This window comes from Lissotriton vulgaris, unplaced genomic scaffold (genome assembly GCF_964263255.1).
Source record: "Lissotriton vulgaris unplaced genomic scaffold, aLisVul1.2 SCAFFOLD_763, whole genome shotgun sequence".
Taxonomy (NCBI): Eukaryota; Metazoa; Chordata; class Amphibia; order Caudata; family Salamandridae; genus Lissotriton; species Lissotriton vulgaris.
Genome location: NW_028254011.1, coordinates 41,648 through 66,918, shown reverse-complemented (window position 1 = coordinate 66,918; position 25,271 = coordinate 41,648). Strand labels below are relative to the sequence as shown.

At 44.6% G+C, this 25,271-nt stretch overlaps 1 protein-coding gene across 1 annotated transcript in view; it reads right to left on the bottom strand.

The window, feature by feature from the left end:
- The window catches only part of LOC147660681 (rab GTPase-activating protein 1-like), a 225,995-nt gene extending 203,066 nt beyond the window's left edge, over positions 1-22,929 (bottom strand). Inside the window, exons 1-2 of the mRNA XM_086951531.1 lie at positions 22,625-22,929; positions 14,357-14,485 (exon numbers count right to left, since the gene is read on the bottom strand). Coding sequence (XP_086807657.1) covers positions 14,357-14,485; positions 22,625-22,798 — 303 coding nt within the window. The 5' untranslated portion in view covers positions 22,799-22,929. The remainder of the gene's footprint in view (positions 1-14,356; positions 14,486-22,624) is intronic.
- Positions 22,930-25,271: the final 2,342 nt, after the last annotated feature.

Below are 25,271 nucleotides of genomic sequence, written 5' to 3'. Positions count from 1 at the left end.
ATTACACTAGTTTTAACTCTCTCTGGTTCAATTACACTGGTTAGAACTCCCTCTGGTTCCATTACACTGGTTTGAACTCTCTCTGGTTCGATTACACTGGTTAGAACTCCCTCTGGTTCGATTACACTGGTTTGAATTCCATCTGATTCGATTACACTGGTTTAAACTGTCTCTGGTTTGATTACACTGGTTAGAACTCCCTCTGGTTCCACTACACCACTGGTTTGAACTCCCACTGGTTCCATTACACTGGTTTGAACTTTCTCTGGTTTGATTACACTGGTTTGAACTCCCTCTGGTTCCACTACACCACTGGATTGAACTCCCTCTGGTTCCATTACACTGGTTTGAACTGTCTCTGGTTTGATTACACTGGTTTGAACTCCCTCTGGTTCCATTACACTGGTTTGAACTCCCTCTGGTTCTATTACATCGGTTACAACTCTCTCTGGTTCCACTGCACTAGTCAGAGCTCCTTCAGATTTCATGACTGAGTCTGTCGACTCCCTTCCTACAAAAGAATGCCATTCAGCCAGCATCATCCAACCAACTGGACAACTCCCTATCCAGACACAAAAAAACAACACAACCCGCTGAACCATCTGCACTTGAGTTCACAGAGGAGCTCAACAAGGAAGGACGACTTCTCCAGTGCTCAACTCCCACTCCTCAAAGAAGCTGCCAACACGAACCCATGCACCAGCAGCGCACAGGGCAGCGCCCCCACAATACGAATGGACAGCTTCCAAAGGAAGAAGAGAACTGGCGTTCAAGCAGTCAATCAACCCACTTTCACTATAACATACTGACAGGAAATGCACAGCTCGAGTACATTGGCATGGTCATGAATGGCACCAAAACACCAGCTCAAAAGGCTAGCCCCTATAGTATTCCCAACAGCAAATTCCACTTATTTACACAGAAGCATCTGCTTCACAAAACCCACTGCCTTGTTCTTATCCTCTTTGCCAATATTGGAATCCAGAGGCCTCGGCCTAAGCAATTTCGATGATTTAAACAATAAAACAATACGCAAAATTAAGGAAACTAGCATTTATCAAACAAATGATGATATATTTTATTTAATTCACAGATATGTATGTAAAAAAATTAAACATTTTAATGGGGAAGGTTCGAGCTTTTCTACCTTCATTTGAGGACACCCATCGTCCATACTATAGTCCGTTTTATGCACTTTCACTGCTCCCACGAATCAATCCAGGAATATCAACTGAATTTTTAGCCTCCGATTTCCAATTCCTAATTCCTTCACATTTACAGAACGTTTTACAATTTTACATCTCGCTTCTTTATTTATATACACTTAATCTGTTAATATTATTATCTAAGTGGTCGCAGACCCCTTTAGGCGTTACGGACCCCCAGAGGTTCCCAGACGACAGGCTAAGGACTGCTGGCTTAAAGTAACTGTAGCTAAAAAGAACTTCTATACAAAAAGTGTATATTAATGTAGAAGGTAGCATGCTTGTAATTCTAAACTTAACCATCTCTCTGTACCTGTGATGACAGTCTTAATGGAGGAGACCACAAAAAAGACCAGCAGAGTGCTGTCCCAACAGTAGTGTATATAGCAATGTTTTATCAGACGAACATCACTCTAATATCAAATGTGCACACCAATCTCCAGTCAGACTACTTAAAGCAAACAGTAAGTGTAATTCTATTTGTTCACCCATCTACAACTGTCGGGGCTATATATAAGGAACAACTCTGTACAGCCACGGCCGGATTGGAGGTACCGGTCACCGGGCGTTCCCCCAGGGGACCGCCAGGGAGGGGGGGGTCGATTTTGGTCCCCTGAGGGCTGTTTCTGCTGCCGGGGGCGAGTTATGGGGCATAGCTGCAATATCGGCCCTCTGTAACAAAAGCAACTGTAGTGTTTTCCACCCGCACCCCTAGCCCCTTTCTCCCTGCCAGTAGCAGCTCCTCGAGGGAGTGCTACGGGGCGGGGGAGGGGCTGGGTGGGGGATAGTAATGGGCAGCATATGGCCGGACGCAGGTCTGTAAAGAAAGAAATAAATAAAACGAATTACATTGCGCGCACTGCATCGCCATTTCGCATTGCAGCGTGCTCTATGTAATTCGTTTTATTCCTTTATTTCTTTACTTACCTCGGTTCGGCCACATACCGGAATTTACTACCCCACACCCTGTCCCTTACCCGCTCACCCCGCAGGACTCCCTCTATGAGCCGCTACTGCGGAGTCCCTGCTGCCATTCCGACTCAATTGCTAGGGCCGGTTTGGGTTCCCAGCCCGATCCGGCGTACAGCTGAACCCAAATACTTTTTTCTCAAGTCTGCTCAGAGCCCTTTATACTCACTGGTACAAGGAAGCAATGGTTGCCAGCTCTGACCATCCCCAAATTCGTAGTCAATGCAGCTCCAGAAAAATGGGATTATGCCTGTTTAGTTTCTCCGCAATACTGACAGTGTGCCCCAGAGATGATAGTTATTTTTGCAGTTTTTTACAGCACAAACTCATCCCAAGAGCATTGAAGCACTTTAGACGAGCACCAGTTACATTAAACAAGATAAAAACGGAGACCTCCGGAATCCCCGCAGCAATAACTAGCAACCTTGTAACTAGAGCCCTAGAGTTTATACATTATTTTACAGTTCTTTAATATTGACTTGGAATTGAAAACTCGCTTTAGTTAATTTCCCAAACTCGGAAAATTATTGCTATTGCTTTCTATCAACCCTAAACCTCAACAGTGCAGCAGACCTGCTACAATGTGGCATGACAATCAATGTCAGGCTCCAGTCTATTCTAAATTTACAACTAAAATGATAAAATCTCTCATCTCAAAAGTAGAGTCGCAGGAAATGGTTTTAGGTACATGTCCTGTATTTTCCATACGAGTAAGCGTGGATCTGAAATAAAGTACTATATTTAAAGTTTTCCAAACTTTTTTACCAGACGCTAGTTTATTCCTTTTTCTAAAGCACACCCTTTTTAGGTTTTGCCCTAGCCAATGCGTACGAAGTACGCATGTGCTAGGAAAAAACCTAATGAGATATAGTATATGGGGCTTGGAATCCGCCCCGCCTTTCATTGGCTAGCTCCATAAATGGAGGCTAGCCATTGGAAGACTGGCCTGTCCGTCAATGCCGGACCAGATTGGGGGGCGTTCCCGAGAATTTTTGGCTTTTGGCGACGTCAGCCGAAAGCCAGTTCTCGGGAACGCCCCCGAGTCTGTTCCTGCATTGACGGCACCCGCCTTCCTGCTCTCGTGGGCGTGCTCGCCTTTCCCGCCCCCTCTCCCGCCCCTCTTCCATGCCGATCCGATCCGTAGCAGCCCGCTCCTCCAGGGTATGCAACCTGGCATTTTTTTGTTGTAAATTGCTCTCCTCGCCAGCCTCACTGCCCGTGACGAGCAAAGCAATAGTTCGGGAGAGCAAGAGCTGTCCCGGTGTCAGCCATAACAACACCAGAAAGAACCTGGGGAGGCGGCGAAAGCTGCGGCCTCTCCCTCCACTTCCCTCGGGTCTGGAAAGACCCGAGGGCTTCAGTGCACACAGGAGGCTGGCCCTATGTGTGACGTCAGTCATTTCCGTCCAGCACAGCACCCCGCGGGAGTCAGCGCACAGGGGACGCAGGCTATGTGTGCCGTAACAGCACTTTCGTCCTACACAGGGGATGAAGGCCCTATGTGTGACGTCACAGTCACTTCCGCCCTGCACAGCCCGCGGGAGTCAACAGATAGTGCTGTCCCGAGCAGAGACAGGTTTGCTGAAGGCTGCCACACTGCCAAAGCGCTACAGATGTAAGAGGCGCTTTCAGAGGCTTGACAAGATAACGATGCTGCCGAGAGGCAGGAGGCAGTGAAGTGACAGGCGCTTCAATCAGAGAAGAAAGGCTGCAGGCCAGGGGCTAACCAGGGATGATGTGGGGTAGCGGGGTGGAGGGAGGAAGTGCCTTAGTTCGGCCCTCTGCATTAACCATCGAGCTCCCACAGGGGGCTCGCTGCTCCACAATACACTGCGTGACTTGGCGGGACCAATTAAAGGTGTCAGACAAGACAATATTTACCCGTTTTTAATGCAAAGATGAGGCTGACCAGAGCGTCCCAGGATCAGCGTCAGCCACTTCAACTAAGCGCCTATTAGCGGGCCTCGTGGAACCTTCTCTCGTGCAGGCCAAGGGCTGCTGGGGGCGCAGGCCTTGGCCTGGGGGCTGGAGACAAGGCGTAGGTAGTACAGACTGGGACCGATCTTAAGAGCACGCGCGAGACTAGCGCTTAGAAACAGTCAAGTCAGGACGCTGTGCACAGAACGCAGTAAGTACAACAGAGTGGCTCTTGGGTATGGAAGAGGGCGTGTTGCCCACCCAAGATGATCGCCTGTGAAGCGTCCTCTGTGAGTCTCCTTATTTCGGTCTGAACTCTAGAGGGGCTTCAGGGAGCTACATGAGCCCTCTACCCTTGCAGGCCTTGCTCGTCTCTTCGTGTACCGAGCGTTTCGTACAGGAAAGGATTTAAGTGATTGCTCTACAGAGCCTCGAGAGGCGGACTCCTCAGAGTGACGCATAAGTCGAGACTTGCAAAAACTCGACTGAAGAGTTCTTTAAGATAGTTAAACAACTTGCAAATGTCCTTGAAAATAAGAATGCACATTTAAATCAATCCTTTTGTAATATATGCAGTCTCGTATTTTCAATTCGGGGGCGTTCCCGAATGCAATTAACATTGCAACACGTGCCTGTGTGTGCCGACCGCCGCCGCCGGAAGTCCAGGTGAGTGCTCCCACCCTCCCTCCCGCTGTCCGTGTGTCCGTTCCGGCCCCCGCACCCCTCCCGCTCTTCGTAATACTGGTAGCTTGTTTCTCGGTGCGCCTAGAGGCCATCCATTGTTTGTTATTGCTTGGCTTATTGTCACGCCCATTTGCTTGTTATTGGTCAGCGGTTTAGGCTTTCTTCCGCTTTGTGTCTCCATCCCTCCCCTGGAGTATGGCTGCATTACGTGTCAGGTCTCTTTACTTTGCCAATGCTTTTTATATTAATAAACGCAGGCCTTTCCTGTTCACTCGTGGATTTATTGACTTAAGCTCGTGAAGTAAATAATTGTTGATATGCACACGATGTAGGCGACTGTGGGCATGATGAATGACCATGGGTAGGAGGATCGCTCGGTTCGGTCATAGTTGAGGCATGTCTGTTTGAACGAAGGGCTCCAGCTGTGCTTTATTTAAATGCCGAAGATGGATGCACCGTGGCTCCTGCCGCCGCCTGTACCGTGCTGCACCTCTGTCCGGTTCAAACATAGCACGCTTGATTAGAAATGTCTGGCGGAATATATGGAACACGGATATTTAAGCACTCCGTTTCTATAGCTCCCCCCCTAATTGATCATAAGCAGTCCGCATTCTAGGAAAGGCTGGAGGGCTAGTCACCTGTTTTACTGCGGTGTTGAAGTAGTGTAAACAGCACGACCGCCTAGTCTAGAGTACTCGTGTTCAATGGATAGATGCGCCTAGAAGCAGCTTACGTTTCAATTGACTGAGCTTATCCATAGCTACGGTTTGGCCTTCAGTGCAGTATCTTGTTTTCCAGAGGGATGAGAGACACATTCAGGTCTGGGGAAACCACTGCAGTGCAGAAGGGGCCTGCCTGATGTTTGTGTGTCTTTACCAAACTGAGTAAGGGCAGCTTTGGGGCATCTTATTGATTCTGTACATGACGTGCAGAGCGCTCTCTTTGCCGCTTCGAGGTATAGACTCGTTTTAGGTCTGGCTTGAGAGCCACAGCTGCTGCTGGACATCGTGTTCTCAACAATGAGTTTTCAGAATTACTGTTAGCGAGAGGATTTGCTTTCGCCCACATGTTGCTTCCGTCGAGGACAGCCGTGATTGGGCCGGATTTGGTTGCTTCCACGGAAAGTGTTTGTATTCTAGTTTTTGCCTGATGGGAATACTTGTTCTCAATACAAGTGGATGTGGTGGCAAGGCAGAGATTAATTCTTTAGATGCCTGGTCTATTTATTGTATAAAGTTACAATAAAGGCAGAAGGCCTGCCATATTTATTCTGAACATCGTACATTAAAGAGGGAAGGCATCAGATGTTGGATTGTTTTAACTGTATTGCCTTTCAAACGTAGTATATTACTTTGAAGTTCAGCGTACCCAATAGACCAGAGCTCCGGGACCTGTTGGCATATCTGAACAATTTATAAACTTTTTTGTAATTTTATATACATTTGGAATTTTATAACTGCATGCCAGTAGTTGCCTTGTGGGAAACATTAGGCAGAGCAGCAGTACTGTAGGCCTGAGTTGGTTATTGAGACATTCAGTAAGAAAGGCTATAAGACTGATTGTTGTGCTGGGAAAGTTATGGCCGATGCCATAGGTCTGATCTGTTTATTATGAAAAGTTAAGACCAAGGCAGTAGGCCTGGCTGCTTCATTTAGACAACATTAAGTATAGCCAACAGGCATTTCATGGTTGATGTTTATTACAGTTTGTAGACCTGTTCCGTTACATTAAATTACATCTCTTTGTAGGAGGCAAGTTGGTTGGTGTTGGGCTTCCCCTTTCGCAAACCATGGGGGCACAATATTTTATTTGTGATGATCCTTGGTATGCCTTTTTGAGAAAGGCAATGTATTTTTGTTTGCAAACTGCAGTATTTTAGATATTTGAATTTCCAACTGTATGCCGAATGGCTGCAAGTTTATGTAACATTCTGAAAGCATACGTTGATGATAAGCCATGGTAAAGGCTTAATGGTTGATGGGGGAACTTAAGTCTGATTCTACATTATGTATGGGTGGATGCATGGATGGGTTGTTGGTTGGATGGGTTGATGGATTCCATAAATTGTTGAGGGATTGGCTGTATATATGCATCTATCCATCCACCCATCCATGCATCTATCCATACACCCATCCATACACCCATCCATGCATGCACCCATCCATGCATCCACCAACTCATCCATGCAAGCATTACAACAAGAGCCCGCAGCTCTCCTTCGTCTCTCCTCGCCCCCCCTTCCCTGTGCCCTGCCCTGCTATTGTAAATGACAATGCCATTTATTTATGTTTAAAAAAAAACATAAATAAAAATAATGTCAAGAGCAATGCCAATAGCTCTAACTTTAACAAAGGCAAAACCATTGCATTGTAAATGCTTGTTTCAGATCAGCTCCTGTGATGGATTCAGTTATTTCTGCCTCAATCCCACAAAAGCTAGTCTGGAGTGGGCACTGCCTTCCTTTCTTCAGTTTCAGAATCCCTGCTCATCATGGTAGTAGTGTAATTTAGGTTTGCATCTAGGGCCAGGATGGCTGAACAGATAGATATTGCCTCACGGACCCTTGGTCAGCAAGGCCAGGCTCAGCCGCAAGGAGCTGTAGAGCCATTCCCAGACAACTGGTCCTTTGTACAGTCAAGAGAGTAGTGCAGAACGAAATAACAAACACTGGCGAAACCAAAAGGTCTACGTTTATTTAATATAGCAATGATGTGAACAAAGGCACTGGCAAATCCTGTTTACAAGAGTTGCAAGCAAATATGCTAGAAATAATCAAAATAAGGGGGAAGTGAACTACATCTATATGCATGTCAGAGTCTCCAGAGATATTGTCTTGAAGACCCTCAACCACGTTTTTACTACCAGTGGCGTACATTATCTCCTTTGGTGCAATGTTGTGGTAAGTATCATCATTGGGTCTTTTCACTTGAGTGTCCTGTTCTCCAAGTGGGAGACTGTCTGGATGAAGATAGTATCATAATCTAGAAAGTGTATCATAAATTATCTCCTGTTCTATAGTTACATTTATTACAAAGAGAGGAAAGGGATAACGCTAAAAACAGAGCGGTGTAGTGTGGATGAGTTATTGATCTGTATCACCTAGTGATCAGGTTGACATGTTTCGGCTGAAGTGTAACTCTATGGATCAGTGGTCTTCTTCAGGACCAAGTGTACTGGAACCCTAAATCTGAGATATTCCTCAGGCTGTATGGGTAAGTATACTGACTTACAAATCTTAGACCAAGGGTTGTTTCTCTTCTCAAGACTGTCGTTGTTATAGGTGTGGTCTTTAGCCTATAACTGGAAGGGAAACAAAAAGAGATTGATTTCTTAGTGAATAAAATATAGATGGTGTTGAATCTCTATCGTATTGTTTTCCTTGGTGCTCAATGTGATACTACTGGGCACCAAGTATCTACCTATTTGTTTGCAGTTCAAAGGTGCAGAGTGTATAATAGAAATTATGTGGTTTAACTGGTAGTAACTTTCTGACATAAAAGTGGCTGCACTATAAACAGTGAGAAAATGCATTATGAAGGCAGGCTTAATCGAGCACCATACCTATCCCAATTTAGGAAACTGGGGTATAGGGGTTCATATCTTTGTGTAGTGTAGCACATTTTTGGATATCCTTCATAGAACGTATAAGCACTCATATTAAACTTATTTATTTCTGTTTGGGAGCGGGGCGGCATTCTCATGTTGACAAAACCGTTAATTTGGTAAGTATCATATGGAGAGTTTCAATGTGGCCCATGGGATGCAGGTAGACCTAGAACAGTTCTGTCTTGATCTGATCGTGAAATCAGACATTATGCATATGATTCAGTCTCACTAAGCGCTGGTGTCCCCAAACAGGTCATACCAGAGAAAAGGGAAGAGTTAATAAGAAGAGCGTTTTTATATTCTTTACATAGTATGGATGCCTGATAATATCCCTGTTGAAAAGGTTCCTTATTTAGAACGTTTGGTCTAGATTTGATGGTTAAATCAGACAGTAATGATATTAAGCGTTAAACAGAAGAATGACCAAACATTGGTTTTTCTAAACGCCAGTCATACCAGTGAAAATGGGGGGTTTAAAAAAAAACGAGGGTGTTCATGCTCTTGTCATCGTATGGATGCCTGATGTTATCCCTGTTGAGACGATTCCTTATTGGAATGGCCCGTCATGATTTAATGGTGAAATCAGAGAATGATGATATACAGCATTAGTATGATCTCACCAAACGTTGGTGTTGCTATAAAAGGGGAAAGTTAAAAGTATTTATGGATGCCTGGTATTAGCCTTTGTGGACTGGACACTTACTAGCTTATCAGCTGTCTGGCGCAGTGCTGCTTCGTGTCTGTCCCATCCTGAATGTTGAATTTGGATGGAGAGAACACATTTTCAAATCGGACAGGGAGACCTCTATTGGAAGACAGTTAGCCACAAGTTGAGCGCGGATAAGTCCGGGGTTAATTAAAAATGTGTTCTCCCCGTTCAAATTCAACATTCAGGACAGACACGAAGCAGCACTGTGCCGGACAGCTGATAAACAAGTGGGCACGCCATCAAGGATAATACCAGCCATCCATATGATGTCCAGAATGTGAGAACGCTCCACTTTTTAACTTTCCCCCTTTTTGGCAAGACCAAAGTTTGGTGAGATAATAACGCTGCATATCAACACTGGCTGATTTCACCATTAAATCAAGACCGACCGTCCCAATAAGGAACCGTCCCAACGGGGTAACATCAGGCATCCATACAATGATAAGTGTGAACATGCTTGACTTTTTACCCCCCCCCCCCTTTTTTTTTCGCTGGTATGACTGGTGTTTAGAAACACCAACATTTGGTCATTCTTCTGTTCAACGCTGTGTATCATTACTGTCTGATTTAACCATCTAATCTGGATGCTCTACATAAGAAACCATTTCCACCGCAACATTATCAGGCATCCATATGATGTCAAGAACATAAATATGGTCAACTTCTTAACTCTTCCCTTTTCTCTGGTATGACCTATGTCTGGGCACACCATGCTTGATGAGACTAAATCTACTGATTAATCATATACATACTGCCTGATTTCACTATCAGATCAAGACGGACTGTTCCATGTTCTATGGCAGCAGATAGCTGCACTGTCCCAAAAAATCAACTACTTGGGAAGGTTTCTGCTGTCATCTTGGCTACAGTGGGAAATCGTATGTGGAAAATTCATTTACACGGTTACTATCACATTTTACTTTGTATTTAGGTTCCCATGAAGTGGGACTTGTCATAGTTTGGCACCTAATTGTACACCAAGGGAAATGTTTTTCCATCACAGAAAATACCCCAAACTTTGGACAATATTGTTCCTGTTGAGGACGGGAGTTAATCTGTGCCCCAGAAAAGGTGCCTTTGGTACTGACCATTAGTTTGTGAGGAGGAATGAAGGGCAAGACATCTGAGGGCTCAGGGGCGTAGCTTAAGGGGAGTTGGGGGGGGGGGGGGTAGTGAGATTTGATATCCTTCCAGTAAATCTATTTTCTGGTAAATAGTGGGTACAGGTGTTTTCTGCATGGTATGGTGAGGTGTCTGTCGCATACACCCAGACAAAAACTCGCATATACACACCCTCCCTCACTCTGTTTTGAAAGTCATAAAACCTGTTGGTTAGTTTACAAAATATTGTGTCTTCCCTCACTTAGTTCACCTACCAATCTGCTTTCCTCTCCTTTTTCACAGCCCCTGAATCCACACTCATGCGCCCAACTTGTCGTACAATGCATTTTAACATTATATGCCTGCGTGATATTGGAAAATCTGAAGCCCACCCATTTTACTGACCAAGCTACGCCCCTGATCAGGACCGTTTCTCAATGGATGGATAGGGAATGTTTGAATAAAAGTAGGCATTCCACAACCGTTTCTCAATATTGTTTTATAACCTGTTTGGCACAGAAGGTAATTATTTTTTTTAATATGGATTTTATGTGGCTTGATTCATTCAGTAAAATGTAATTAATGAGGTCATGTGTTTTTTTACAAAACGCTATTCAAGGGATGTTGTTGTAGGAAGAGAGGGTCATTGTTTACTGCCTCAGCTATGGCAGGATGTATGTAATGAGATTTAATTTACTGCCAGCCAGCTATCTCTCGAGTTTAGGGTACTGTTGATTTGTAGCAGCAGGAGTGGACAGCTTTACATGTCTGGAAGACCTCAGGTGTCCTAACAAAGTACAGATACGAAGTAATATAGAGAGAGGGGTTAAAGTCAGCCAACTTCAGCCATTGGTTTTCATGAGTTCTTACAGGTTTGCCATTGATTGGATGGCAGTCCACTTAGGTCCTGGCATTTCGTGGATGGTTATAGTGTACCAACTGTGTCGCCACTGGTGATGGCGGTCAGGTAGTCTTCTTGTTAGACTGCAAAACTAACATGACATGTTGCTTGTCATTCAGAGGCAGTTTATATTTTTGATGGTTTTACTGACATCATGATATTTCAAATGCTAGTTTACCTTTTTTTGTTAGCTACACTGCGCATCCTGTTTATCTTTACAACAGAATAATGCTATTCACTAATCACCACCGTTCTGTTTAACATTTAGAAACACTGGATTCCAGACAGATTTTTAGGATAAGCACTGGTATGTGTGACTGAGGTATTATTATTTTTTTTAATCACTGTATGTAAAAGTATTTCATTTGGATATCATGAAACTCTCGCATTGATTTGACCACTCTGCAACCATTGAAAACCAGTGGCTTAACGCTACATTTTTCCTTTTTTATTTAACTTCTTTTGTGCGTTTTTAGTGCTGTTTTCTTTTTTAACTTGATGTTTATTGTTGTTATTGGTTTATAATAATCACACAGGGGTAACTGTTCCTAAAGTAAAGGAGAGCTGGCCTATTATGGTCGCTAGGAGAAGCTTAGTGCTTACCTCACAGTGCAGGTTGGAAACAGAATAGTGTGGAGGTGAGAAAACTCCTCCTTTTGGAAGTAGTGGCCTCACACACCCATAAGGGTGTCATGCTTCAACATCGGGCGTTGCTCCTCGTGGGGGTGGCGATGCAGTCCCCCTCGGGCCCTGTGAGAGGGCTCTTTGTCGGAGTTCTTTTTATGAGTAACGCCGCAGTTGTGAGTGCGGGTGTGTGGGGGAGTGAAAAGAGAGGTTAGTGAATGAAATACCCACACTGGTACCCTAAAGAACCTTTAATCAGGGGTGCGTGAGGTTGGGTTAAAACTGATGACAAAGAAGGCCTCTAGGAAAATTATATCTGAGGGCTGAATGTGCTTGGTCAATGACATAACCCATTCACTCACCACTATCACGTTTCGTCATCTGTTGACAACAACACAGAAGGAAAATATTCACTCCTCAGATATCATTTTCCTAGAGGCCTTCTTTGTCATCAATTGTAACTCAACCACACAGACCTCCTCTTATGTGATATGTTATTGGTGTATGCCTTTTCCAGCATTGGAGGTGTTACGCCGTTTCAATTCGATGTGAGCTGGCACCCGTTGAACAGAAAGTTAACTTCAAGGAGGCTTTCTGACATGGCGTCTACAAAACCTTGCATGTGGGCATTGTCAGAGCTCAAATAATCACTTAGTTCAAGCATAGCGAGTGTTTGCCAGTGCTAGGCAATGGGACACATTTTAGAGCGCCAGAGCTTAAATGAGGTGTCGAAAATCATGAATGCATGGTTTGTGCAGTGGTCAGACAGTTGCACATTTGACATGAAGGTACTCCTGCTGCAGCAGTATTGCAAATTGTGAGTGACACTTGCACATTCCTATTTCAAGACGGGCACCGCTGCCCTGGATTTAGGGTTAGGATCCCAGCCAGAACATAAAGAAGCTCTTAAATGACTGGCAGGAGAAGCTACTTACACCAGACAGAGTACAACTGGGGATCAATCCATTACTACATAATGCTGATTATTTGAAACGAATGACAACATATAAGATATGCTTTTTTATTTTTTATTATTGTGCAAACCTAGCTAGGGATCACTGGACTGCTGTAGGGATGGTATAGAATGTATATCTGATAAATGGAAATAAAACAATTTCCATGGGCGGGAGGCACTGGTGGTGACAGTGGACAGTGTCCGCAGTAGACTTCTCCGGAGTAAAGTTTTGGTGCTCTTAAAGTTATAATTATTTCATTATTATTGTTATTAGTTGACTAGTTAAAAACAGCACCTAATGTATGTTAAATCTCTAGTCACTCTTCCAAGCATGTCTTGCTTAAGGGATTTGTGAAGCGGAATTGACACAAAAGGGTGGCATTTTGCCACTACCCCCACAACTTTTATCCTGTCTCACAAAGTAGTACAAATGCTACTCCAAATTCTGTTTACACTGATTGCCCAAGTGAGAGGATCACAACCCTGAGAGTCTGTAAATTATAATACGCTGTCAGCTGCACCAAGCCTTAGCAAATGGAAGAAATGCACTTCAGAATTAAGGAGGGTTCCCTTAAACGGAGGGCACAGAACATACAGATTCAAACTGGATTTAAAAGCAAGTGACACCCGTTTTCAAGAACTACGTTTTTCATAATGGAAAAAAGTAGGAGAAACACCGCCCAAAGGACACTTTCCCAAAGATGGTTAAGAGCAAAACTTTGCAGCCCAGGATTCCAGAGAATGGGGTAGGCCCACACATCTCGTACAGAGCATGGGCCAGAACAACTCCCAACAGTGTCATTCCAAAAACAACAACCAGACACAGGCAGCCCTTCCTTCGAGTATACCCACAATTATCTTTCACACAAATACTGTTTTATTAATGTATGTGCTTCCTTCAATTTGCCCCCACAGTTTCCAGTTGAAAATAAACCACCACTTTTATCATTCCAACAGTGTCATTTTAAATGTTAAAACCTGTGGATCTCCAATTTTTAAATGACTTACTGGGGCTATGTAAGGCAGGATTTGCACGTGAGCAAAGCCAGCATTGTGTCTAATGGTTTATCCGCAGTTGGAGACCACTGGAAAAGTTAAATCTTAGGTTGTCTTGCGCTCCTAACCCGTGCAAGTTGAGATACGACCATAGCAATTCCTCCTTTTTTCTTACTTTCAGAACTAAGTAACACACAGCATGATTCCCGGCACCCCTTGTTCTGGCCGGAACACACAGCACTAACGATTCCAGGCTGTTTTAACATTTACACAGGTGGATCCCGCAGTCCACAACAACACAGAGGATCACACGACAGATTGATCATGCTTACCTTTTCTATAACAAGCACTCTTCACCGTACAATTTGTAAACACAGTCAGTAGGGCACATTATTGATGATCTCAAGTCTCCTACTGTAAGAACTACTCCTTTTCAGGCATCCTACTGCAGCATGGGGAAGTGTACAACACTGACATACTTCAGCTGTCCTACAGGAAGTGCCACTACTTTTCCCACACTTTGTTATGAAGACCAGTAAGGGGCTAGCAGGCCACCGTAATCACCACCATATGTTTATTTCCTAGCTTACAGTCTCAGCTCAGTGAACACAGAGCGGGTCTTTTCTGAACGTCTATTCAATACTTTGCAGTCCCTTCCCAACAATTAGAGAGAAATAGGGGTTTCTTACCTTTATGTTGCAGGCCTGTTCCATTAACCTTCTGGCATTTTCTTCTGCTCTGTAGCGTTTCGGCAGCTGAACTCTAAAGAACTTGAGGGCCCCTTCAAAGTCTGCCTGCAGAAGATCTTCTTTGGACGTCTAAGGGATAAAAGAGGGAAGAGTCCATTGATTTTGTGCTTGAATCTGGAACACTAAACGCCCCTGTTCGCCACATCTTGTTCTTAGCTACTCTCCATTCATAAGCAAGGCTATGTGTTTACTTAGATGAATGGAGGCTTCATATCCATTTATGTGGTGGGCCATATTCCACATGGACCATCATGAGCACACCCCATGGCGCCTGCATCTACACTCATATGTACTTCATCACATTGACCCACGTCGGCAACAAGTTGCATACATACCATTTCGCATACATGCAGCCACACCTGCTCACACAAGCACACTCCAAGTTCTTTGCTACTTAGACACATGCAGATAATCACTCTTGCATATTCACATCTGCCCACCTATGGTGAGATTGTCATGCTCACCATCATATATAATAATTCCCACACACATGCTCTGTCATGCAAAAACTTGCATACACGTGGGTACAGAGTCAATATCTGAAGTCACTTATGAATACACACAATAATATATATAGTCACGGACAGACACCAGTGCAACAAGCAGTAAATCTCTCACATACACCCCCTCAATCATCAAGTCATACTGCAAGGCAGTAACATAAAGATTTCATTTGCAGATACACTCGCTCATATTTAGCCAGCAATCCACTCACACGCATCGTTACAAGAAGACATACACACACACACAACAGTGCATAAGTGGCTGACATGCTATTACACACCATCCCCCACATGGAGTTCGTCTTTCTTGCACAAACCAATACTGAATAACACATGCAGTCACACGGTCCTCATACTCAGTCACACGTGTACTACCTTCAATCATGCACTCACAAATGCAGTTACACACACACACAGGGTGCTCAGACTTGCAGCCACAAGTACATCCTTCACAACTGCTCACATACAGCTGCACTTAATGTAAAACCAAAACTTTGATGATTGTAATTCTAGTTGGTACTGGTCACTAAGTTTTATCGGCACCACACTGAGCACCCTAGTGTTAGGGGTATCTGTAAACCGATTACTTTGCGCTTAAAGTCACTGGGGTGCAGCAACAACACTTTCTGATGAAATCCAAATAGAGCAAAACAGTGAAGGATTGCTTGTAGTCCCCATTTCCATGACATTGTTCAATATTTAGGACTCCGCTGCACCTTATTTAGAGAGACGAATCAATATTGTCCTATATTTAAAGTGCCACTGACTTCTAGAGTTTTTATTCTCCCCACTTCTTTCCAAGGTAACAAAACTTCTTGGGGGTCCTGTCCAAACAGTTACTTGAAAGAATTAACAAAATGATTCAGAGAGTCCAAAACAAACAACGCAAAAGTATTGTGCACTTTCATAAACTACTAGGAAAACTCTTTCTAAGAATACTGCTCTTAAAATAAATGTATTAATAACTACCGATTGGTCTTTTAACTACAGACAGTGAAATGAGCAGCTACACTTGGGACCCAAACTATAAGTAATTTACTTTCAGTGGCACTCTTTCTAGTGGATGTATTATCCAACTACAGATTTCTCACCTTGTCAATCTCCACAGGTGCCAGACTGGATCTAGAAACTCTAGCAATGGCTCCTGTGTGCCGACAGGTGGCACAAAGATGCTACCCCTGTGCGCTGATGTTAGTTTAATATTTAGACCATTCAATGTTCATGAACGTGGGGCACAGCTAGCAGAACTGATCTTTTATTGGCAGTATGAGAAACGTGACTTAGGACCTTTTTAATACCCAAAACTTCACAGAATGGAGAGGTGGGCGGGCAATCAGGAATCTGCGGGTTATGCCTTTACAACGAAATTCGTTGTAAATGCATGCTTTACAAAGGCACATGCGTGTAAAATTTTGCATTGCATTGGCATGCGTTGTAACAATCATGTTGTAGTGGTTGTTTCCCATCTCCAGTGATGGGCCCAAAGCAGAAGCAGATTCTATATAAGGGCCGACATATACCAATAGGCATGACACATCAGCAAGATGTAGGATGCCAAGAGCCCAAGCAGCCCCAGAACCATCATGGCAAGAACAAAAGTTCTCACCCGATGATCATCGCCCGAATGTCCTGGACTTGTTGCTGAGGTGGGAAGGACTTCAGGGCAGCTTTGTCCAGAATTACTGCAATAAAGAGAATCCTCTGCAACCGCTGCAAATGAGATTAAGGCTCACTGATAGACAACCCCAGGGTGGACATCAATGACACCATTATCTGTAGGTGGCTCAAGACTAGCTGTGGCGATCCTGCCTTCAGCAGCAAGTATGCTAGTATAATTTGAAGGCTCACAGGCCTGAGGTGATTGAACCCAGTGAGGCAGGAAATGCTGGATTCTGCAGCCTTCTGCTCTCAATAAGAAAGTAGAGGGCGAGCTAAAGAGGTTTTGCAGAGATGTCTGGTGAATATGAGGGTGAGGAGTGCTTCTGGTGTAGTTTGACTTGTCTTTTGGAACACACCTGCCAACGTCATATTTCTGTCTGAGAGGGTTGTCACTGGAAATATGCACCTCCCCTCGAGTATCTTATGAACTTCCTCTACTGCTAATGGAACTGCTGAGCAGGGGAAATGAACCTCAATGAGCAGGCAATCGCTCTGCTGTCTTTAAATTTCTCTAAGGCTGTATCAGTTTTCTCACCAAAGACCCTAGATCCATCAGTTAGGGGGCCATAGCCACAACACGTACAACAATATGGACAACACCAAATAATATTACAACTACAAAGCTCATCTTAGTTGTATTCTTGTCCCAATAGTCAATCCCTCTTATCAGTACGTCACTGGATGTGAATGAACTACTGAACTACCTTAATCTGAAGACATCAGAAACTGAGATATTATGATGTTATAGATACATTACTGCGTACGAGATATGGGAAATTAAGTTATTTTGCTGGAATCTGACAAAAATGTACTCAGATGTGTCTTGCTCCAACATGTGAAGTTGTAAAATGCAAATACAGATTTCTATAGAAAAACTGAGTACCCTGTGGTAAACTGCCCATCAACCACCTCTTCACCATCTGTCCAAAACAGCTTTGCCCACCACCCCTAGACCATCACCTAATGTAAGGGACCGAGGTGTGATCAATGACACACTCTTTTGCCCGATTCCTTAATTGAATCAAGTTACAAGAAGAGCCTTTTAAATGATGAGATGCCTAAGTAGAGTCTTCTTTTACATATGATTCATCTAAAAGCACAAAGCCAAATAAGTACCCACCAGTCCCAGCTAGACTACGCCAACTGTATAGATCTCGAAGCACCCTACAAAGTAATTTGGACGATATGGAGAATCAAGAACACTTCTCCAAAACAACTCCTTAACATCTGAATATTTATATTTATCTGCACTTCAGTCTTTCCCTTGGTCAGACATACCTCGAAGCAAAGTGCTTCGTTCATCGTACTATTGATGGTACAGGTACAGACCTTGCTTCCTCTTTCAAAATCTCTGTACCAGAAACCAATTCCAGACCTCTTTGATCTAGGCTATGTACAATCTTAGGTGTCTCTTTCTTCAATCAATCTCGAACTGGAGGAAACTCATTCTCAGTCCAAATGACCAATATATGTAAAGGCAGGCAGGTGCAGTAGGTTGATACCCTATTTCAGACTTTTTTCTGGAGAAATTTGCATTCCCACAATCTCCTAACCCCCATGCTGGAGGATGGTGATCATTTTCCCTGAGACAGATGTGTGCCCAGTTCTTTTCCACATTGCCACGTGACGATGCACTGAGAAAGCTAGTTTGGAAATGATGTAATAGCCACCAAATAAAAATCTTCAAGCCTTCTTAAATAGTTTAATTCACATTGTTTTGCAAGCCAAAACAGCGGAATTGCTAACAGCAAGATGCCGCCAGGACACCAATTACTTTTCAGTCAATCAGTAATTGTTTTGGGTTAAATATACGTATTGCAAACATTACAGATGTTTTGTAATATTCGGTTTCAATTTTCGAAAAAAAATACCAGATTTACACCAAACCAAAAGAAGCACTTACGTCAATCATTTTGGTTGAAATATACTGAAAGGTTGTTTTACAAAAATACAACTTCATGGTTGTCAGCAAGGCAAGACTCCCTAACACAAAGAACAGGTATAGAAGCAGTGGCAGCAGAAAAGGGGGGTGTAAACAACAGTGGCCGGCAACAGCAGTGCGTACTTCCTTTAACACAGAACATGCACAGCATGTGGAACAGCTATGCAATCTTCTCCCACATAAAAAGAAGAATAACATGTATGTGAAGGTTTTTCTGGGGCCTTTGACACAGTAGTGAAAAGGGTGAGTGGGGACTTGTGCGTCGTTCCTCACATGTCCCTAAGTAAGGCCTGCAGGTTTTTTGTGAGGGAAGACAAATTGTTTTCCCTTTTTGCAAAAGTCAAATAAGGTTTTCCATCACTTGCAACATTGGCGTTTCCACGGTCTCCTTTAAAGCCCCGTGAGTCCTGGGTAGGCTTCCAGAAGGGATGTAGTGAATACATTATTTACATGCACATTCAGCCAAAGAGCTTGCTTCCCTTTTTTGAAAATGTCTGTTTGTAATGTAATATCGGATAAACACAACATGCACATTGGCACGAAATAGCATTATTTTCATTTCTACCTAATGGCTGAAAGCAAATTCACTAAACTGGTAAAAGGCAATGAATTAAGCTACATGTTATGTTTCAGGAAAAATCAGTGTACATTCATTCAGTATTTTTTGCTACGTTTGTGACGAATGTTCCCACTGGAGGTTTCACTGGGAACTTTTGGAGATCTTCCCCACATCACTAGCCCTCTTCCCTAAATTTGCAAACATCCAAATGAGTTTACTGCACTTCAATTGGAAAACCTGATTCACAGGCGTGAAAGAGGTTCAAAGTTACTTCCTATGAAATACACATTTCAACCTTTGTTAGAAAGGCACACATGTTGCCTCTCTGCACACACACACACAAAACAACACAATACATATGCATTACATGTGCTTAAGTTGGTGTAAGTCTGTTGAATCTGATAGAATTGACAAGTTTCTATACTATTGTTTCCATAAATCGGTTTGTGACCTGTAATTTTTTACCTAGTTTCAACATTATAAAAACGGATGTTTCAATATTACTATGTATATAAATCAAGTTGTGCCCAGTAATTTTTAACCTGGATTGGGACATGATTGGCACAGAAGCTTTTTATAATCCTTTGCGCCATTCCGCAAACTGATTGAAGGATTCTGATGGACACAGACAGTCTCAACATTGTTATGTCCTAGAACCACTAACCTACCATTTTAGGGGCAAAATATGAGTCTAGCGGTCTTTGACCACCAGACTCACGGTGGCGGTCCTGCGGCCGCCCTATTACGATGCAGCTATTTGGACCACCACCGCTGCGCCGAATGCGCCAGGGAGCCGCTGCCATGGGGATGCATTCAGGGGGGCACAGCATTGACTTCACAGTCCATGTCGTTCTGGAACTTCTGTTTTTCATTCCCATTGCGGTGCACGTTTTCAGGGCACTACCATGGGAACAGCAAAAGAAAAGCCCACCAAAAACAAGTTGTACTGGTAATCTGGCAGGCGGACCATGCATGGCTTTGGCGGTGCTGTGCCAGCACAAAGCAGGTGCAGCACCACCAAAGTCCTAATCATGCCCTTAGTGTTCTGGAAGACACACTGCAGTCTCTGAAAAATGTTGTATGACCATTTGAGCACTCCTCAAATGGATTGAGGTTAACACACCTCGGTGCCAAGGAGCTTGGGGAAAGTGCATTTTTTTCACCCTTTACGGTATACCAGAGGGATGAAAAAGGCACTTCAAAGAAACGCCATAAAGCAGTATGATACCAGCACATGCACCGGCTTGCTCCCTCATGGTATCAAACAGAATTCAAAATGTGGGTAATGAGCAGTATTTAGCACAATTGAAAACAAGCACTGACAATGCCAATAGGTCCAACTTTAAATCAATGTTGTACGGTAACGTGAAGCATTACAAGTAAGTAGCATATATATTTGTGTGGAAGCACATTACTGTAGAATAATATTAGTGTAGGTTAAAAGGTCAGGTAACGGTTCCACTCTCAAACCAGACCTAAACATCCATGTAGGTTAATGACTGCCCTCTGCCCATCTGTGCTTCTGCCAGAAAGACAAACACCATAAATGATCTAGTTATCTGAGACACTTTTACAGCATTACAATGTTATGTGTGTGCCCATGAAAATTGAAGCTCCGTCAGTCAGATAAATAAAGAAAATGATCCCAGCTGCTGGAGGGCATTGGCATTTTTGTGGAAGTACACAACTTCCGCTCAATCAAACCATGTACTCTGAACTCCCAAAATGTGAGAGGAGCCAACGTCCCTCTCTACTGGCACTCACAGAATTGTCTGGCGACAGACAAGCCAGACCATAAAAATATATTAACTGACCAAAGTCAAGTTCGTAGAGATTTATGGTTATGATAAATTAAAAAATGGGGGGGGGGGGGGGCACTGAAGTAGGGCAGTTTTGCTAACCAGCGCAGCAATAACGCCACATGTGAACCCCAGGGCACGACAATTCAAATGAGCCATAAAATGAGTGAGGGCAAACCATTCACATTTTTAAACATATCTCTGTTATCACTATAACATTCACCCTCTCCACTGAGCAACGGTGAAATCAGATCAGCACACACATCATACATGTCCCAAAGGACTGCTAAAAATTAATGCTTTTCGATCCCCTGGCTACGATGCCATTACAAATACAAGTTTTTTCCCCAGTGTGTTGCCTGTGCAGGAAGATTCTTTATGTTGAAGGAGTTCCTGCATTTGAACACATTAACTTACTCTCTGTAAAACTGTAGTGTGTGGGCGTGCAACTGGACCAATAATTATGGTGTGTTATGTGGTGCCATTTGCCAGAAGTTAAATTGTCAGTGTTTTATTTTAGTTTTAATAATGTAACCTAAATAACATGTTTCCTACGTGGGCCGGATCAAAGCCAGACTGTCAGGATAACTACTGGCTATGCAAATGATTTCCATTTAGAGTCACTGAATGTAAATGTATTTTGATTACTCCTAGGTTGGACAATCCTGTGTATAAGAACACATGGGGGGGGGGGCCTTGAGAAAAAACCTAGAGAATAAATTGCCATGTTGAATGCTCTTAAATGCAAAAATGAAAAAGATGAGGGCCAGGTATGGTGGTAATTCCTGATTGTTCTTAGTGAAATCCAACGTTATGACCCCCAGTGGTTTGGTTATTGTCTGTGTCAGTTAGCTTTCAGCAGCAGGAAACTTGTTTCAAGTTTCTTCTATTTCTCCCCCATCTGTCCCTCAACCAAATCTAATTTGGACTACAGCACTCTGATCTGAACCCAGCCAGAAAAGGGAGGACTTACAATTTCTGGCTGTGTTTCTAAATCATTTTTTACAAACATCCACCCTCCCATCCAACAGGGGAAAGGGAAACAGATAAACATTCTCAGTGGGAAATCTTCTTAGGATAATAAGGATAAAATATACCAGTACACTGAGGCAATTGAATTTGTGGTGTGTACTATAAAGGTTAATGTTACACAATTGTCATAAACTCCTTCAGAAGCTCACATCTTCCCCAGAATCCTCACTCACATTTTCAACCAAAAGGAAACCGGACCCAATTCAGTGCCACACCAAATAGATCCAAACATCCACATTACCAGCACAGATAGATGTCCAGCGAGCCCCTCATTCATCCATCCATCCATCCACATTAGATCATGTTTTAACAACATTCACAGACCACGAGATGGCGAAATGAAAAATATCCATGAGACCATTGTGGAAAAACACAGCCGTGCAGCAGAAGAAGCCCCTCCTACTCTGTATTCTAGGCTCCCCTCGACACGCTGCAAGTACAAGATGGTAGCGGTAGCATTAGCATGCAAAATCATGCCAAGAGACACCAAGGTAGGCAGGGAGACACAATACTAGATGGGTGATCTCATGTTTCTGGGACTCTGTGTTCCACGTCTGGGATTTCTTTTTGCAAACCGCTGTGATTTAATGCTTTAAGCCTACAATTCCCAGAAAACCTTAGGTTGTCAAACTAAATGGACTGGGCCACGGAACCATGTGATCACCCAACATATCCTAACTTTCTGGCGATGGACAGCAGCGGGGAGGGTCTCACCGCCAGCAGACGCGGCACAAAGAGGCGGTGCCCCATGCCAAGCAGTTCCAGCACGCGGCAGGCGTACTCGTTCACCAGGGTGTTCCTCTCCTCCTGCAGCTCCTGGGTCTTCTTTATAGGAGGTGCTAGCTGGTCAGCCGCAGGCGGCAATGGGCATGGGAGCCCTTCTTCCATCAGTTTGGTCTGGAGCGAGGCAAGCACCTCACTACTACTCTAAAAGGTAAGGTGGACCCGCCACTTTCTCAACTTTGTGCGACGGATAGGGGGCTTCTCCAAAAGTGGCCGAATTAAAGTGGCCGAAGGAATGAACGCTGCTCCGGATTCACCCATCCACTGCTCTGCACGACAACAACAGATACCAGAGACTGACACAGTGGACATAGATGGAGCCAGCAACAGAGATGGATCCAAAAAGAGTCAAGTTACTCCCCTCGCTCCAAAAAGTCTAACAAGTATTTCAAAAAATCAAAGTTGGCCACTGGTTGCTTGGTTTGTGGCCTACTAGACAAAAAAGTCTCTGGCAAGCTGAAATTGTGATAGGGCACCACTGGATTTTGGCCCACCCCAAAGTGGCATAGCAGAAGTGGCCAAGGTTGCCCAATGTAGCAAATAAATGCATCCAAACTCAGCCATCAACTACCGCCCTGTCCAAGAAATAGGGACTGGATGAAGGTGGCCCTCTCTGCCTGAGCTTCGAGACAACCCCAGAAACCAGCTTGAGGTTCAAGACGACAAAATGGGCTGGGACCGTCATCTGCATGTGGTGCCTTCAGATACCCCCTGAAACCGGACTGTGCTCCAGGGAACGGAAGCTGGGCGGTGACAACACGACGAGTCTTGACTTCTCCGTCAATTGGGGGGTCGACACGGATCCTCTAACTTGTTCCAGAAAGTGGGGCTGGTTTACCGAGATCGGTGCTGCCTTCCGTCACCCACAAAACATGCCTGTGATCCAAGGAAGGAAACGTGCGGGGCCAGCCCGTGGTCCAAGGAATGGAAGCTGGGTGGGGACAGGACTCAGCTGTGGACGGGAATGAAAAGCCGGCTGCTATCATCGATAGAGGCCGTCTGAGCGGGGCACGACGTGGATGCCGGTGCACTGTCCGGTCCAGCGGGTGACCGAGGCTCAGGAGGTGTCCGGGGCGCACCGGGTCTCCGCGGGGGCCTGGTACCCGTGCAACCGGCAGGCACGCGCTAGGACAGGCAGCAGAGCGGCGGCGGCCGCTGCCCAGCTTCAAGCGCGCAAGAAAGGATGAGCTCATCGGGCCCGGGAGCGCGCGCGCCGCCGCCTCGCGCTCCGGAGCCATCACGACAGGGTGGGCGCGGGGAGGAGGGCTGGGGGCAGGCAGCAGGTGGAGGGCTGCGAGGACGGCCTCGGGGGACGCCGAGCCCAGACACGGCATCAACAGGGCATTTCTACATTAAGCCACCATCCTTCGGGTCTGCTGGAGCTTGAGAATGGCATTATTCAGCTATTTCGGACACTTTTTTATTAGCCTATAAGGGATAAAAGGAATCAGCGCTCTAGACAGTACCACCCTCGTTGTGGGTTACACACAGCTCTCTTTCGCAGAAGTACCCACTGGGCTGCACCTACAGGTGACATAAATATATCTACGTCAGGGGTATTAAACCCACCGGGCATGGTCCCCACCCTGAGAAATTTTACAGATCTCGCCAGCATGTGCAACTATAACATGTGAACTACACGTTACAGATACATCTACGCATCTGGTGCATTAATCCACTGAGCAATCTACCCCTTGCCCTTCCCACCCAGTGCTTTAATCCCCATTGAGATATACTGAAGCAAATGCAATTTCAGGCAGAAGACGGCTAAAAGGAATTAATTTTGGATTAAGAAATCGGGAGTCTCCCGCATGAATCGGGTAAATTGGCATGTCTGAAAACATACAAGCGGGCTGCCTTCACAGGATAACCGCCCTTAGCCACAGCCTTCACAGAGAACAGGAAAAACAAGCACCCTCAGGATTCACCAGGGGGTCACCAGTTCCACACCAGGTTCAACCGGAATAGAAACGAGCAGGGCAGCTGAGAATTACTCCGAGCCAAATGCCTAAGTCAGACCCACCCAGGAGTGATATCTGCTGTGTCTGGATGTAAGGCGGAAGATGCTTGTGGGGTATGATCTTTCGGTTGACATCCTTGCACCTTCTCACCTCACCAGTGTGTCAGAATGAGCCCTTAACTTTCTTGCACTTACTGTTCGTCTTCGATCTACTGAAAAACTTGGAGCAGGAAAAGCTCCAGGACATCACATGGCACGCACCAGCTTCTTGAACGAAATTGCAAGAGGCCTCTCGACTCGAAGTGAAAACTGGACTTATGTTTTGACAGCATGTTTGTCAATGTAAATTTAGAGTTTTGCCTCCTGATCCTAGATCACCGCTGTGTGCATAAGGGCACATTTATTGAGTGACTTCGAGTCATTACCTGAGCGGAGTACCAAAGACACAAATAATGCAGGTCTGTGACCAACATCTGCATCCTGCCTTCGTGGAATGGGTTGAGTCCTGTAGACTTGGGCGGGAAACATAATTCCTGGCACACCTCGGGGGTAGATTTTGGAGTAAGCAAAAACTGACAAAGCTGGGAGCATAACTCAGGATCTGTGTCAATGGGTGCA